This window comes from Leptosomus discolor, chromosome 6, assembly GCF_034619465.1.
Source record: "Leptosomus discolor isolate bLepDis1 chromosome 6, bLepDis1.hap2, whole genome shotgun sequence".
Classification (NCBI taxonomy): domain Eukaryota; kingdom Metazoa; phylum Chordata; class Aves; order Leptosomiformes; family Leptosomidae; genus Leptosomus; species Leptosomus discolor.
This window is the reverse complement of record NC_141396.1, coordinates 17,139,553-17,158,218: the sequence shown is the minus strand read 5'-3', so window position 1 is coordinate 17,158,218 and position 18,666 is coordinate 17,139,553. Positions and strand designations below refer to the sequence as shown.

The following is an 18,666-nucleotide window of genomic DNA, read 5'->3' as shown; positions in this document are numbered from 1 at the left end:
ACTGGAGTTGTATTTTTTCCATGGAAAAGTTTAAAGTGTTCAGAAGAAACAGCAGAGAAAAATACTACATATGTACAAGACCTGTTCTGCAGATAGGACCGGCTTTCCCTCTACTATCATTTATGAACCATTGCAGGAACTCCACAGTAGGTAATTCTGAAGTAATTGAATCAGAAAATGTTACTCTAACCCCAAAAGTCAATGGCTAGCTTTTAATCTAACATATGAGAACTCTATCTACTCTGAAAGTGATTGTTAGTACCTACCTTATTCTTTACTCAAAATATTAAAATTATAAAAGCTACATAGGAAAACTTTAATTTTGCGGCTTGCATTAAATTAGCTGCTGTGATTCATTTTTCTGTTTATGTTAAAAGGAAAAGTGATGGTAAAAGCAAATGGCAAAACTCTGAGGTATTGCTGAATGAGATGCAGCTTTGAACAATGAATTGCCTTTCACTCTACAATTTATGCACCTTGCTCCTGAAGACTATTTCATTACTTACAGCCTTAGCAGTTGAAGGACAACTAAAATTGGCCTAAAGCCTGCTCAAAGTTCTAAACTGGTCTACTTTTATAGCATTTTGAAAATTAAATTAAAAATACTCAGTCACATACTAGGAGGATGCTAACTTTAAACATTCCTACTTTCAAATTGTGATTTTCTCTTTAATGTCTTCTCATTTTTAACTTTGTTTTTAACAAAGACTAAGTTGAAAAGAAAATAATTATCCACATTTCCAGGAATGGGCTTCAACTATTTAGGATGTACAAGGTCAAGCAGATCAGCAGGAGTATATGTGTATTTTCCACGGTCTCTTATCTCAAAACAAAGTGAACTATCTAATGCAACTTTTCCTTTAAAGACTTTTAAGCTCTCCTTCCAAACAGCCATAAACCGGAGATTATCACACATATTTGACAGGAAGTATGCATAGAATGAATCAGGTCTGTACAACAGTTTGGTTAAATACGCTCCAGCATATCTGCAGATTTCACCATTTTTTTTTGTCCAAGGAATATATTTTTATTTCCTTAAATTTTTCCATTCATTAATAAAGAAAAATATTCTGAAATGTTAAAATCATGCATTTAAAACTTTAATTGCTGAGAACATATATATGTGGATAAAAAGATATAGTTGTTTTTTATTGCTAGTTTATTTTAAAATAACCCATATACTTTTTTTGTTTAGCATTTGCTCTTGGAATATAATAATATATTTCAGTCAAAATTACTCTATGGAATAGTGACAATGCATTGGTAAATGCAATACCTAGTAAGAGCAATGTCATGCTATTACTGAAATGCATAATAATTGCACTGTATTGCAATTATTATAGACTATTGAATAATTCTGTATTATGCTATTTGGTTGCCTGCACTGTTTTACTTTCTGTGACATGGCAGTTTATCAGTCTGCACAACATACCTCACAATTCTTCATGTCTTATGTTTTACGGAATCACACAATGGTAGGAGTTGGAAGGGACCTCTGGAGATCATCTAGTCCAACTCCCCTGCCAAAGCAGGTTAGCCTAGAGCAGGCTACACAGGAACGGGTCCAGATGGGATTTGAATTATCTCCAGAGGAGACTCCACAACCACCCTGGGCAGCCTGTTCCAGTGCTCTGACACCCTCAGAGTAAAGAAGTTCCTCCTCATGTTCAAGCGGAACTTCCTGTGCTCCAGCTTGTGCCCGTTGCCCCTTTGTCCTGTCACTGGGCACCACTGAAAAGAGTCTGGCCCCATCCTCTTGACACGCGCCCTTTAGATATTTGTAAATGTTGATAAGGTCCCCTCTCAGTCTTCTCCAGGCTAAAGAGCCCCAGGTCTCTCAGCCTTTCCCTGCAGGAGAGATGCTCCAGTCCCCTCATCATCTTTGTAGCTCTCTGCTGGGCTCTCTCCAGTAGCTCCCTGTCTCTCTTGAACTGAAGTGGCCCAGAACTGGACATTGCTGTTCATTACAGTTAAGCTGGATGTGTATGGACACCTACTTAAAAGAGAGGTGTCCTGCAACAAGCTATGAGTTCCATCTTTCTTACATAACAATTTTCATAAGAAAGAATTTGCATTTAATGTGATGCTGCTTTATTTAAATAAAACAAACGGTTAATTTAAAAATTTTCTTAATATTAAATGAGTACAATCATCCACAATTAAACGTCAGATAGCCTTTTCTGTAACTGTGGTGATATTATTTCATGTAGATGGGAACCCTTAGTTCTTTGTCCATACTACGGCAATAAACACATTTGAAATTATCTTACACATTTGTCTTTACAGCTTTTTTGCATAATCAAGTTTAATTTATATGACACCAGAGAATCATCTGAGAAAATATTTAGCTCTTCCAAATCTGATGAAGTTTTCTACAAAGCCCCCATTGGAATTTGAATACATTATCTTCAAGGATTTTTAGAACTTGCAAAATTTCCAATCAGCGTTTTACACTTTGCCTGGAGCAGCATATCAAAACATGGAGCATTTTATCAAGCTTACCCTACCCTCTACCTATCCTCAACAATTATGTATATGACTAGCTTGAATTCTATAAAGTGTTGAGGCAAGGAGTAGTGTGACAAGAATTCAGAATTTCCAGGAAATACCTCATGATAAAAACAGAAAATTCAACCTAATACAGTTCTGCAGATCAGCATGTTGTAGTTACAGCCTTTCAAACCTGAAAATATCATAGGAATCATTAGTCTGCAAGTCTGCCTGAAGCTCACAACTTCGCAAGCTTGCAAATACCATAACTCATGCAGTTAAAATTTCTAAGTCCGAAGACCATCATTCCCTCATTAAATGACCAGGTATCACTCAGAGGTTGTCATTTTCTTTTTTGGCTGTCAATAACTTTAGAACTGGAGAGAGTTTCAGTTTCAGTTGGGTCTTGATACGTGATTTGCTATACTGTTTAATAGCTTGTTTACAATTAATAAGTTGACATACATTTGTTTTGCAATAACCATAAACAATTTATTTTCATCTATACTAACTAGCTCAGACACTGTTCTTTAAACGAAGAGGATAAAAATTCACCTTCTACCACAACATCTCTTAAAGATTTGGTATTATTTGATTTCTACTCTGGAATGTGTCAACATTGTGTGTATCTCACCTGTACCTTAGCTAATGAAGTTATAGCAGTAACAAAATCCTTTTTCTACTTTGATTGTAACATGCTCTTGAAATAAGATCAAACCAAGGCGGAACCTCTGTTCCAGGCGTCGTTCACTTAAAGCATTTGATATTGCCTTCAGGTCAGATTTGAAGGATACTTTTGCCAACTAAGAAATGAGAACAAACTTTTGAAATACTTCCAGTTTGAGTCTTGATTCACAAGCTGGATGAAGTGAAATTAAACGTAAAGCAGGTGGCTCTGTTACTATCTTGCTCTTAATAACATAGTAATTCGGTCACTCACATTGAAGATGAAGAAGCAAAATTCTAATCACTTCTCCTGTTTGATTCAGAGTACGCAGGAAAATACCTCCACACTATGATACCATACACTGGCAATCCAATGCTGTCTGCAATGAATATTTACATGGCTTATGCAAAGCACAACCGTTTTTTCAGGGTACCACTGACAAAATATAATGCTACTGTGAATATTCTTAATATTCTAATATTTTGGTTTTACTGAAAATGCTCTTGTGTGGAACAATTAATTCAAAGCTGAATTAAATATTTTCTTTGACCTAAGATAATTTCCCCCTGTATGATGGAAACACGTTTAGCTTCAGGCTGAAACTGAACAAGAATTAATAAAAATTCAGATTTCCTTTGTCACCATTTTATACCTTTTTCCACTGCAGATTTTCAGTTACATTGCTACCTAGTAATAAAAATGCTTTGGCTATAATCCATGACTCCATCTGACCATATATAAGTCTTTTAAGAGTGATCATGTTAAATAGCTTGTAATATCAATATGCCCCTAAAGTATCAAACCAACTTCCAAGCACCTTTAGGTTCTGCAATCCTTTCTCTCCATCTCATTCATAATAAACGGACTTAAACTGCCTGTTTTGTTCTTAGGCTTCTCTTTTTTCCTACCTCTAGCTTTTATACTTCAGGTGGCAGAATCTTTCTGGTCACTCTGGCTAAGGTCCCAGCATTACAATTCTCTATTTTTTTTTTTTTTTTTTGAGAACTTGCCTAAATTGGTGGGCTGATAAGACACAGTAGAGTCTGACTGACAAGAATTTCTGGTGGTGCTGTTGTATTATTGGTTGTGTTGTGTCATCTTGGAATGTCAGAGTTATTAAAATTATCTTCAGAATACAGCATTGTTCAAAATATTAGCTCTATAATTAAACCAAGCTATAACTTTGAAATTGCTTTTATCCTTAGATTATTTTAATATCCAATATAATAATATACTAACCTATTTGGTGTTGAATATAAGCCTTATTTTGGTGAATAAAACTAAAACAAGAACTGGAAGGAAAAAATGGCTTCTCTTAAGTTCAATTTTTATCAAATGCAAAAATTTAAAAATGGTATTTCACCAAAATGGCCTTTCTCCTTCCTGGGAAATACGATAAATATAGAAACAAGAAATATGGGAATAGTGATTTTCAGATAATATGTGTGAAAGCAGCTGTTACACACTATGTTCTTTTTACAAACTTATGGTATTGAGGCTATAAGTAGCCTTGCAAATACACAAGGATTGCAAAAACTTCCATTGTTCAATAATGAATCAAACTAATTACAGCACAATTAGAAAATGATCTAAAAATATACATTGGAAAAGACAATTTTCTAGTCTTAACTTCCAATAATAAAATAAGAAGCGTTGATGATAACATCAGAGACATTAGTCAAGCTTCCTGATGACTGATCCTGTCCAATCAAAATATTCTGTCCTGTAAGCAAAGGATGCAACTGAGTATTTCAATTACAGCCAACTTCCTTGAGTGCAGTGTAGCAGATTTTCAGTGAGACTGTTGGCTTATCGTACCATGGTTCATCCAGCTGGTGAAAACCTCACTCACAGGCAGACATCACGTTCACTTACTCTGCAGTGACAGAACTGTGTTTTTTATAACAGTAGAGAGTGAACTACAGAGATGTCCTCAGGCCTTCTGAGAATTCTGCCCGGTGGCATTTCCCATTTATTTTGACATACACAAACTATGCAGAGTTGTTATGGAAAAGCAGATAATCCCTTAGGATAATCAGGGCTGAATTTAAACTTTATATAGGAGGTTTGGTATGTTCACTGTGGGAAGGAAAAATAGGCTTCCACGAATCAAGATTAGAGGAATTAATATTTAAGGGCATACTATAAAGAAGAAAACAATGGACTGCAATTGATGCTTTTCATCTGATCTCTTTCTCTCTCAATCATTGTTTGATACTAGAAGACATGAATTCATGAGAGCCAGTGCTAATGAAAAATGCACTAGAACTTAACTGCATTTCAGAGCCGCTGGTGTCAAGGGGACAAGTAATGTCTGTGTCTGTCAGAATGTAAATTAAGTCACTTCATAAGATTCACACTCAAGATCCAGAAAAGAATATGGCCAAGAAAATGACATGACATATTTGGCAAACTTGATGTTTAATAAAGAATTTGTTATTATGCTCAAATTTTGACCCCCCACTACACTGCTATTATGCTGTGATAAATTATAGCCAACTTGCTATAACAGATAGGGGAAATTTTCTAAAACTGAGAGTTACAAAGATAATTTCTGAAGACCCTTTCAACCTCAGGAATATTAGAAGCCATTAGTTCTTTCTATTCTAGGGTTTTTCACTGGTAAAGGACATAATCATTCTTTAAAAAAATAAATATAAGAAGTCTTTAGTCTTTATAACTGGACTGGTTTTGGTACCTCCTTTATGGTGCAAAACCATCATGTGCTAATTTTCAATCACATGAATATTGTTGTGTACAAATCAAATTCGTGAAATAGCCTGCTTTATTGGTAACTTATTCAGTAAAAATTGCCACATCATCAATTTGTGATGGAAGTTGCAACACTTCCAATCAGGCTGTCTCAGGACCTGCAGTTAGGCAAATGCAGCACTACATAGCAGTAGATTCATTTGTGCCCATGAGTTGGTTTCCAGCTTGTCAGAATTCAGATCAAGCATTTAAATGTTCATCCTGATACAAGCAGGGTTAACACTGTGAGCAAAGCACTAAGCAGATGCCATGACCCCTGTGTAAAATCTCCTCACTGCAAAGAGGCTCATAATAGGACTGGTTGACACAAACCAAAGGAGAGGATTTCACTGGATTTGAAAGTTTAGAATGGTTTCTCCTTTTTGCAGTGAAAGAATTTAATATAATTCCACATCACAAAGATATGTAGCTACTGTTTAGCTGGATGTTACTGATTAATGTTTAGGTAGCTGAGAGAAATAATGAGCCAGGGAATGACTGTGAAAAGCTGCTGCCATATTCACAGAGGGAGGAGGCAGTTACAAGTGGAGCACTATCACATCTTGCCCATCCATATGATCAGGGTGTAGGTTGTTAGCCGTCGCTAGACCACAAACATAGCCCACAAGGAACACCCCAGTTGTTGCTACTTCCAAGACATTACTCAGTACTCTGGAAGTGTATGAATGATTTACAGAACTTGCCCGTATACAAGCTTATATAGAATAGCAGACATACACACACATATATATACACACACACACATCCATTAGCAGATACTACAGTTCAACTGAATCACTTCAGTTCTCACCTACTATTTCTAGGTCTGCTCTGCGTTCAAGTTAAAAACAGTTTCTACAAAACACCTAAGACATTTCAAAGTATACGAAATATGCAAACAGCTTTCTCATTCTAAAACTTATTCTTAATTTTAAAATTATTTAAAGTTGAAAACAATAAGAGAATGGATTTTAAGCCAGTGGTATTGACTGTAGGTGCTCCGAGTGTGCTGCTGAAAACTTATTTAATTTGCTTGAGTTATGATCTTCCTGAAATTCTCTATGTTGATTTTTAATAGCCATAGTACTAAGCATAGTACTTTGAATACAAAGGGAACGACACACAATCCATTCCTAAATTGCTAATTTTCCTAATTTTTCTAAGGCACTGCAGGAGGTACCTTTCCTAGAAGCCCCACAACTTTAGTAAGAACCTTTTAAAAAATGCTTATCAAGATACATTACATAATAAACAAGATGGAATTCAGCAGAGACAGTGACATTACTTGTTACGCTACCCGCTTTGCAGTTGATTCTGAAACCTTATTTATGTACATTGATGTTTTTTCATGACAGATATAGGGTATTGCACTCACTGTAATCTGAAGTTTGCTGTATTAGTTACCTTGCAAGATGTTCACTGAATAAAAGAGGATGAAGGAAATTAGGAGACATATTTGTACCTAACCCTGAGATAAAAGGTAACAATTATCTGCCTCCTTAACACCAATCTCTGGCCCAGCTGGCAGCCTCTTTATTTTTTATTTTAAATGTTTATAGCACAATTGTGCTCAGTAGTTATCCTATTAAAAATTATAGTAGTCTATTTTTTTCTGTCTTTCTGGAAAGGAATGACTTTAGCAGGATACCTTTCAGAAGAATTTTCTGCTTGGTCTGTACTCCTGCCTAATCTGTATGTGCACAGATCATTATACGAAAAATGCATGCATGTATCAGATATAAAAAACTACTACTACCTGTACCTCAGCTCGAGCTGATGAGAAGTTTTGTACCTTGCAAGTAATAGCTGAATCTTGCACTCCTCTTTGTCTTTGCTGGCAAAATCTGACTTCAAATGAGTCAGAAGCCAAACTCTGCCAGGTTTAACAAATGTCCACAGGATGAACAGACAGAATTATTTATTTCTATTAAGAATACCAGGGAGTATATTTTGCAGGAAGCAATTTCATTATCTCTTGAAGTGCTAGGGTTCAGTATTTCAATACGCAAAATTCAATGATGCATTAATTTGATCCACCTCATTAGCATCCCAGCACATTTAGAGAAAAATGCCAGAATTGTTACAGTTGGTTCCAGTCATCAAAGTGATAGGCCCCAAGAGCTTTAACGCTATAATTAATGGATAATATATCATGTATAATATATATAATAAAATATATAGTAGATCATGTGTAACATATATAATGTATCGTATAATATATGATTAATGTACAAAGAGAGGCAATATTCAAAATCATATTGCCATGAAGAAGAAGTTTCAGTAAAATTACACCACAAAAAAAGATTTCAATTTTGATTACTGTATCTAGAACAGAGAGCGCCACAATTTTACATTATAGGATACATCTTGCCACAGCTCAAGGAAAACTAGGAGGAAAAGGTCAAGTGTACCTCAGTTGTCTTACTTCTGCAAATGAATATGCAAATAGCAGACAGAGACACTGAAGCAACTGTTACAAGCAAATGTCCTTTTCTCCTAACAGGTAAGGCCTCCTTTTAGATTCTGCCCACCCCCACTATTTCAGCTACTTTTTAGAGTGGATCAAGCTCCTTGAAAAAAACATGGTGAGATAATTTCTTAGTAAATTCTATGTCATAGATTCATGTATTGATTTTTGGCAGTAGTCCCCACTTACTGACTCATAAAAGATATCCTTAGGCGTCATACAGTAAGCACATATACAGGGAATACAAAAACACTCATATGTGAACTGGAAACACAGTCTATCATACACATCCATTACCAGAACAGACTGAAAGAGAACAGCAAAGTATACAGTTCTTGCCAAGCACATTCATACAGTTGTGTTCAACAAAATCTGAACAAGAGTCGAACTCGGTCTATAGACAGCAATTACTGACAAACTAGCTCTTGTTTAAAAGTGTCATGCAGACTTTATTATATGCTTCCTAGCACTGATGGTCCTAACACATAAAAAAGCTTAACTTAATCTCCGTTTGAACAAACTTTATATAATTTAGCTATCTACTGGTGTCAAATGGAGACAAAAATCAACATTCCCTAACCCAAACCCAGACACGGAAAAACCGCGATGGTATCTCTTGTGTACCTGAAGCACAACATGTATAAAGCCTGGCACCAGCTTATACATGCAAGAACACTGTCTAGTTAAAACTTTTCTTACAAATGAGTACACTGAAATATAAACATCTTAAATGGATTTTATAGAAATATTACATTACAGAATCATAGAATCACAGAAGATCTCGAGTTGGAAGGGACCAATAAAGATCTTTGAGTCCAACTCCTTGACACTATGTTTTGTTCCTCATAATATAGTTTCAAGTCTCTAAATTTTATTCCCAATGGCCCCTTCACATGCTCAATATTCCCTTTTTATTTTCACACAAACATAATATTACTTTTCGGATATGCAGAGTCTACATATTTTAATGAGGTCACCAAATACTCTACAACTATGAAAAAATCAAATCTCTGGATAATTCTGATTTGATTTTACTAAAAACAGGAAAGTAACAATGCCTATAAAAATTATCATTATAATTCTAAAAGAACAACAACTACTAATTATGAGTTTGGCATTTTCTTGCTTAAAGCAATTTTTAATTTTCCATGTACTATTCCCATTTTCTACATGAAATAAAATTGATCTTTACTTCTTTGAATCTAGTACTAACCATTATGAAATCATATTAGACATTTCAGTGCCTGTGTCTCTAGGACATATGGTGCCCCTAGTGAGAAAAATAACTTAGAATGATTTTACTTAGCTATTAAACAATTATACTCATGTTCTATTACAGCTAGAAGGAGGTTTAACATTTCTATTACTAAACTTAAAATATCTACTGTTTACTTTCACTGTCAGAACCTCAACATGACTGATGCAACAAAGATTCTAATTAGAGTAATCTTTTCTGTAACTTTATTGTTGTATTCCGAATCAAACAAGATTTCAATTTGAAGGAACATACTATGCTGGGTCTATGTAACCTGTAACAATTTTCTACCTTAATAGCCACACTACAGAATTTGAAAACTGGCAATTATTCATTTTGTCATGAACTAGTAACCAAAAGATTGAAATTCTCATCTGTGAGGAATGGTATACGATACATTATATATGTTACACATGATCTACTATATATTTTATTATATATATTATACATGATATATTATCCATTAATTATAGCGTTAAAGCTCTTGGGGCCTATCACTTTGATGACTGGAACCAACTGTAACAATTCTGGCATTTTTCTCTAAATGTGCTGGGATGCTAATGAGGTGGATCAAATTAATGCATCATTGAATTTTGCGTATTGAAATACTGAACCCTAGCACTTCAAGAGATAATGAAATTGCTTCCTGCAAAATATACTCCCTGGTATTCTTAATAGAAATCATGGATTAGCAAAGTCAGGTACTCTCAGTGAAAGTATATCCTCTTTCTTACACCTAACAAAGTCAATATTCAGTATGGCTCCTCTTCACTATATAAATTTTATGTTAACTTTAATCAATTTTATCTCTAGAAATATTTTTTAAAGGTAGAAAACTAATCATGTTAATAAAGATTTCACTCTGCAGAATCACAGCAAAACACAAATCATCTTCCTATAGACTTGTTAACAAGTTGTGAAAATCTCACGCAGCCATCTAAAAATGCTACTTAATGAACACTTTGTATTCAAAATAAAATAAGGTAAGTCTGTTTAAAAGAATACAGTAATCTGGATTTTTCACAGCAAAGCCATAAAAAGTAGAATTTGCATTTCCTGTCCTTCACTATAAAACGGAAGTCTTTAGCCTAAATTGACCATTCAGGTGTTTCCATGATCTGTGGGGAGAGGCACCTCCATAAAGCAATCCATCCTGTCCTCACATAAACATTCAAGAAAGATGGGAGGAATTGTTCTCTGGAAGTTACTCTGTCTCAGCCTCACTCTAAAATCTATAAAGGGACACTAGACAACTGGCTAATACCTAACTTTTTGGTAGCTATGGTCAAAAAAGATGAATCCATCTTCTCATGCCTTTGATCAGAAATTCTAGTTTATGGTAACTAGGGTTTTTTTTTTCTTATTCTATGCAGACTGAGTATTTTGGCTTGAAGTTTCAGCATCTCATAGGCATCTGGTTAAAATTCTTACTGCATTACATCTGCCATGCTGTCAGACACATGTTAGTCTGCTCCATCTAGAAAGCTGATAGGGAGTCCAGACTTTCACTTGCTCCTGTAATAGCATCTGATGTGGAATTAGGAAGGTTGCTAGCAGGTTACTAGGCAATCAATACAAATGTGAGCAAGATTTACAGCAGAATAGATAAGGGTAAAGGGAGAGTCATTATAGCGTAGTTTCTGATGATTAAATAATGCCTTAACCCAGAAGCAAGCCAAGTTTTTTCCTCCATGAGAAATGAACAGAAACATTTGAATTGTTCCTGTTCAAATAAAGGTACCTGAACCTAGCCAATACCAGTTCTGCATATTTCCATCTCCTGAATAGAGTTAACTATTAGCATACAACAAATATTCAGGTTTTTATATACACCCAGGTGACCCAGTTCTTCACGGATCTTATTTATAGTCTGTAAAAAGTATAGAAATAAAATGGAGAGTTTGTTTAAAATTTATATGATTTAGGAATACATAAAAAAGAAAAAGTATAGCTAATATTCCATACCTGAGTAGTGGTTGCTTTGGATAAGAAGGTTGGTCACTGTTTTGGCATGGCTGAGGTTTTTTTGTGACTTGCTTATAAATATTCCTGGCAGTTACTCCAATCCATAGCATAGTAGAGAGTGTAGAATAATGTAGTACTATGCCAACCTAAAAAAAAGAGTGGACAGTTAAACAAGTCAGTAAATGAATCAGTAAAACAAGTGTTTTAGAAGAATCTTACTGCATAAATGTACAAGCAAACAGATTTTTTTAACTGATTTTGTAAATTGCATCAATTTACTCTTTCTCTCTGGTTATTTCTAACCAGGGAAAACACTTTTAAAAAGCAGATGGAATCTGTTATTTAATCTATCACAGACAATAACTCTGATACTAGATGGTATGTTATGAAACCAAGACTGTAAAGACATTTCTTTTCTAAGAACCTGATTAATGACAGCTTTTTACACCTCGATTTAAAGTGACGTGAAGCTTAGTTTGTGTTGCAAGCTTTGTTAGCTTATCATGACAATGTGATTTAAAAATTAATGAGAGGTCAACATTTTTTCTTGCTATTATGCTACTATTTCCTTTCATTTTTCAGGAATACCCTGCTGTAGTTCTCTCTCAGCTGTATATAGCCAAGGCTGACTTCTTGTAATGGGATCAGTGCTATTTGCCTAAAACCAGATTATTTTCAGACACATTTTAAGGAACTTATCAATTTGGCCATACAATTTTTGCAATTAAATGACAGATCTTGGCATCCTTCCTTAAAAGGAAATACAAAGTCTTAATAGTGTTTTTATCATTTTGTCTCCAAGAAACTGGTGTGTTTATCATTGAAAGTAAAATAAAGTACAAACACCTCTAAAATACGAACATTTTTGTTATGTTAGTAATCGTTATTCATTACTATGGAAACAGTAATTGGAATTTTATCCAATCTCCAGTGCTTTATTACATCAGCTAAGTCTCCATCTGATTATATAAAATGAGGTTACCTTTGAAGCAATAATCTGACATTTTGCAGTGACAAGTAAAATATTGCTATAATTGGAAAGCACATAAATGTTTAAGGAATACAGAGAATTGCTGAATAAAGCTAACACAAATCTATTATAATGATTTATTTGAACCAGCGTTCATTTTTGCTCAACTTAAAACAAAATAATTGATGAGTAAAGAAAAAAAAAATCCATGAATTTTGTTTATATTTAGTAATATAGCACAAAACTTGAAGATAGCAGTAAATATCATCAACAGAAAACCCTTTGTAATTTTCTCTGGGACTTGTCTGACACATTAGACAAGTGAGTATAAAGCCTTCATAGCTGTTGTCGCTTGAGGTAAAAGAAGCAGAAATAAGAGAATGAGACAACTTTGTTCCATCAGCTGGCAGACATTGCCAGTTCAGTGGCTAGTGCTGTCTGGACTTAGTTCATATGCAGCTTGCAGTATTTCTGTAGGGACACAGTGAATTTGACTGTGAGCTGAGGGGGGGAAAGTGAAGGAGGAAGGCAGGAGGGAGAAGAGGGGGAGAAGTAAGGGGGAGAAAAAGAAGGCAGGAACCATGAAAAAGAACTGGAAAAATTCTAGAGGTGTGGTTCATAACCTCTTTCTCATTTCAGCATAGCACTGCTACTGTACTTTCCATAATTATTCTACACAAGTATGCCAAAGAGTCCATAAGAATATAAACAGCGGGGATGAATTCCATGTGAGAAGACATCTACATGTGAAATTTTGACAACGTATATACAGAAATTATCAGTCACTTAAGTGAATGAGATTCAATAAAACAATTTTATTGAACTTTCAAGGACGCAAATGAACTGAACTGAAAACGTCATTGCTATGCCACACCATAGTCACATCACTTCTCTTCACAATGTGCTCATACTTCAGCAATTTAGCTCCTTCTGATACATGGACAAATTGAACAAACATGGACAAGGCACAGAAATGTTATAATTGTCTACCAACCCTTTAATAATATGACTCTCAAAAAAAAAATCCATTTACATTTCTTGTTTAAAGGAAAAGAGGATACATCCTGATGATATAGGACCTCCTCATGACTGACAGATTTGAAGGACAAAGGTGATAATCTGGAGATAAAACGTACATGACACAACAAAAATGTGGAATTTGGAAGAGTATGTTGAGCTGTTAACTAAATTCCAAAGGAAAGGGTACCCTTTTCTCTGTGATTATGATTTTGTTTCTAAATTCACATCACAAAATATGCTTTCTGGACTAGCATTTTTGCTTTTATTCATCCACTAATAATAATTAGTAAAGAAATGCTTGTCACATCTCATCTTGAAAATTCAGTGTTTCAAAGTGGTGGTCTTTGCTCTCTGCCTCTTCTTTCTCCATATCTCCACAGTGACATCAGTCATGCCACAGAGACACATTTTGCTCACTGTTGCACTTAAGGGCTGTGCCTGCATCGTCTTTTATCCCCTTCAGTGGGACCACCTCTTCCTAGCTCTCTCAAGCTAGGAAGACATCTGAGCCCTACGCTAGAAATACACAATATACCAGCTCATGACATGGAAGGAGAAGACAAAGCCCAACAGAAAGAGGAACAGGACAAAGATAGTTTTGTCTTCTTTAACTTTGTTAGCAAATGCAAACCTTGGATTTATGCGCTAAAGGTCCAGGGTACAAATTTATCTGTATATATCTTGTTACTGGATTTGTGCCTCTGTAAAGCTTAAGAGGCTAATAAACAGATACAAATTAAATACCCATGTGTTCACTGTAAGTAGAACTTTTGTATTTCATATAAAATTGGGTGGGAAGGGTCAAGTTTTCTATGCAGAACAAAGGATTATGATTGAATATATTAAAGTGATGACCCTTATATTTAAGGTTTTCCACTGACAGGTCAAATGGTACAGAAAGAATTGTCAGGACGTATGCCCTGAAGACAGCATTGAACTTAAAGCTATTTAATAACCGCAGTTATATAGTGAAAATTTTCTTGTCTCCTTCGACTCATTTTTTCCATGTCCTGTGTTCTTAGAATTCTTAGAACTTTTATCTTTGGGAATAAGCATCAGTCTACTGAATAGAGGATTATGCTTTTCTACGGCAAGAAGATGCTGTCTGTGTGTGCTCCTTCAATAAATTTCAGTGCCTTAGAGGTGACTTAAGTTCCACACCATGCAGTTACCATGGCAATGACCAGAATACACATTTACGCAAAGCATTATGGCACAAAAAGCTCTCCTGATCAGCTTTAACTTGCACACAAATGTCTTTGGTTTTCCCTAGTTTTTAATTTAATTTCTTTTTTTTTTTTTTTTTTAAACTGTGATCGTATTTCAGATAATATTGTCCTTCTTCAGGTGGTTCTATTTGAAGGAGGATATGGATATGCACTGTCATTCCAATTAAACTATTAATCCTGCACTGAAAGTGATTGTTGAAAGGATTCAGGAATTTCTCTGCAGTCTATAACACCACTGCATGCAGAATTTTCATGATCTCAAAACATTTAGCCTTAGAACAACCCCATGCTCCCTTCACAGGTAGAAAATTTAGAGCAAGAAGTTGAGACCCACAAATCAGACACCCAAGACCAGGAAGAACACTCTTCAGCGTACACATCTAACTTCATAGTCTGCGAAGTCTTTAGCCATCATAGGTTGCTGCTAGTAAAGTTTCCAGCCACCTAAAGTCTTGCTTGTGTATATGACTAGCTCTGGTCCTGTCTCAGCAGAGCTAAACAATGCATCACCTTTCTCACCAAAGAGCACTCAAGAGCTGTTAAATAGCATTCTTGACTTGAGACACTCTAACTGGCAAACTTGATCACAGCACATTAATTTTACACCCACTCTTAAAAAAAAAAAAAAAAAAAAAAAATAGGTAGAGCAGAAAGAACTGCTCTTTTCCTCCTTTTTCTATAATATTTTTGTATCTACAGCTCCTACCCAAGATGTGGCACATAGTGCTAGGCCCTCCTTAGTTTAACAGGATTCAAATCCAAATTTTGGACTTCCACGTGTAGCACTGGCTTCACATTTCTTGCTGAATACTTCCTGCCCTACAGAAAGGAATTCACAAGCAGCTTCACATATGACACTCATCGGATAGAAGGAAGATCCAAGCCTTGCCAAATTTTACATGGAAGCTTTTATTTGATAAACCACATAGGAGGTTCTTGGAGATGTGATCAAAGTGATCGTGTCACTCAGTGACAGGCCACTACGATAAAAAACTATGATTCTGTCTCACTCCCTAACTTTTCTGTCTCCTGAATCTTGTGCCTCTAAGCCTATTCTTCATGCTTCATTATGCTGAACTCATGATTTCATCCCCTAGCATCCATAGTCTCATGGCTGAGACTTTCGTAGTGATGGTGAGGAATCAATGCCTCCCACACCTGGGGAGTGATATGGCTACAGTTATGCCTCCTTCCATCTGATTCCTTACATGAAAAGAATAAGCCTCCTTCTGCCCTTCGAAGGAAAGTAGTCTGCTAACTCTGGAAGATGGAAGGGGCTGACTACATGATCCATTGGCTGGCTCAAGCACCTTTCTGGCTAGTACACTGGCTCTGATTAATCCCATCCTGCCTTTCCTAACACAACTTTTGCCTTGCATGAAAGATTTTGCTGTAAACTTAAGACTGAATTCTACATCAACAGCCAGCATTCAGTGACACCCAGAATCAGATTCGTGGGTAATCTGAACAACTTGAAGATATAACCTCATTCACACAGGAAATCTGTGAAGAAGCAATCAACTCTTCTGGATCAGCACTCTTAACATCAGTTTTCTTTATAAATCATAAAGACTGCATAGCACATACACAAGTGAGACTGGCTATACAAAATCCTCTCTGGAATAGGTATGAAGGTTTAAAAGGTAGTTTTAGATTTTTAGATTCCAGATAAAAATAAATATCTTAGCACCTCTGAAAATACTTTTTTTTTTTTTTGTGTGTGTAATTACTTTGCCTTCAGGGCAATATGAAGGTTGCTCCAGCTACCTATCACAGAAAATGGGTCCATTTCCATAGCATTAATTCCCACTGCTTAAAATTAGCATGGGACACCTCATTTAGAGGGAGAAGGTGATCCAAATGTAGTTATTTTAGAATCACCCTTTCTGGTTAATTATGAAGGATAAAAATTACCTCAGTCTATTTCACTTGTTGCCGTGAAAACTGTATGAAAGGTTTAGGGATAATTACAATAAGAAAGGTGGAGGTTCACCAGCTTTGACACCACATTTCAGTGATTATGACAGAAAACACGTGCACTTGGAATCTGCCCCTGTGCACTCAGGAAACACAAAGTGCAAATTACATAGCTGCAGGGTGAAGCTGTGTTTTGAATTGTGGCAGATGGAAAGATACCTTGCTATAGCAACACTGATGGTGTTACACATGGAGTATAACTAATATTTTAGTGCTGCTTGAAGCAGTAATATTTTCACAAATATATTTTTAAACCCTAATATCAGGGTTTTTTCCAGAACTGAAAAAGAATAAACGGAGAAAGAGACAAAACTTAAATGTGCGGGACACACAAGCCCAAAACAGCTATATAAATATACCTTTCATCAGGCTGAGTGATTTAAGGAATTGCTATATTCCATGCACAGGAGAAAAGGAATGCTGTCCACCCCACCACCACTTATGCAACCTATGGGAAAAGTTCAAATATGTGAGACTCTTGGGAAACCATTAGTAGGTCTGACCTCCCTACCTCCTAACTTTGGCACCCTGTATATTAATTTATGGAGTAATCCTTTCAGGGTCATTACATGGGGAGACAGGCACTGTGACTCACAGAATTTTGAAAAATGTTGCTATCAGTAGGCAAGAAAGGGTCTGTGATGGGGGTACTATGTTCTGGGAGTGAAATTAGTTCAGCTTCTGTTACCAGCTACAGGAGTTTTAGTTTGTTTGGACTGTTGCATGTTAGCCCTACCTAAGTACATCAGACAATTTCTACCATGAACCAGAGGACTGTGTGTGCCTCATGTGTCCTGTATCTTTCCTATATTTTAACTGCTGGTGATATTGTCTGTTGATGTAGCACGGTGTCAGGTAAATAACTAACTTTAGAAGTGATTAGATTATATGATTAGAAGGCATATGTGAATGGATCCATTCAATTTCTCTAAGCATGCGTGTTTCTCAGCAGCTCAGGATCTGGCCCTATACCATAGCAAGAAACAGCTGTCACTGACAATGCATTTTATGAAGATACCCCTGTAGTTTATGTATTACTCATAACAGATTATTAATAACTCATTTATCTCAATCAATTTTTCATTATTGCTGTTAAAATTGCATTATTACCATGCAATCTGCAAAGTAAATAATCAGACAATGATTGTAACAACAGATGGTCATTTGTGATCGTGTAATTACATGGCCATGGCTGCCCTACAAACTAATCTGCTACTCTCACTTGCAAACTGCAGATAAAGACAACGGTAAGTGATATTTCAATTTCCTGGAACTCTCAGGTTAATTATGACACAATACACTACATATTGTGCGATATTTATCCCAGAATATTCTAGTGGACAACTGTGTCATTTAAATAAATACTATATAATTTACATAGGTAGACTTCGCACATAGAATGTTACAGGTGCTTACAGATCTACATGTGCTGTTTATTGGCGGTCATGCACAAGTATACACAAATGGCTTCCAAAGCACCTCACTGAAAATTAGAGTGATAACTCTTACCCTAGTTATGCAAGTTCTGCAGTGACTCTGTTGTTGGCTGGTGGGTCTTGCTGTTTACACACATACAAGCCAATCAGAAGAACCAGATTAGTGACAGGCAAAATATGTGGGGGAATATTGGCTTAATAAAGTGGTTTATTGCTAAATACCGACAACATTCATGAGATCTGGAGCACTTCTAGAAAATCCGAGACGAAGAAATATTTAAGACAAACAAATTGCAACAAGACCTCATCAGGCATTACAGAAGGGGACTGAAATGGCTCTCTTTACACACTATACTGACTCAGCCTCTATATTCAGAGCAGCTGAAGCAGTGCGCTCTCTTTGCATATCACAGCACTATATCCCTGGAAAGGATGAAGC

The 18,666-nt window shown here is 35.8% G+C and overlaps 1 protein-coding gene across 2 annotated transcripts in view; it reads right to left on the bottom strand.

Annotated features, from left to right (window-relative positions):
* The window catches only part of LOC104352288 (adhesion G protein-coupled receptor A3), a 280,884-nt gene that overhangs the window by 21,663 nt on the left and 240,555 nt on the right, over nt 1–18,666 (bottom strand). For both annotated transcript variants that reach the window (XM_086466587.1, XM_086466588.1), the window contains one exon: nt 11,596–11,741. In XM_086466587.1, coding sequence (XP_086322713.1) covers nt 11,596–11,741 — 146 coding nt within the window. The remainder of the gene's footprint in view (nt 1–11,595; nt 11,742–18,666) is intronic.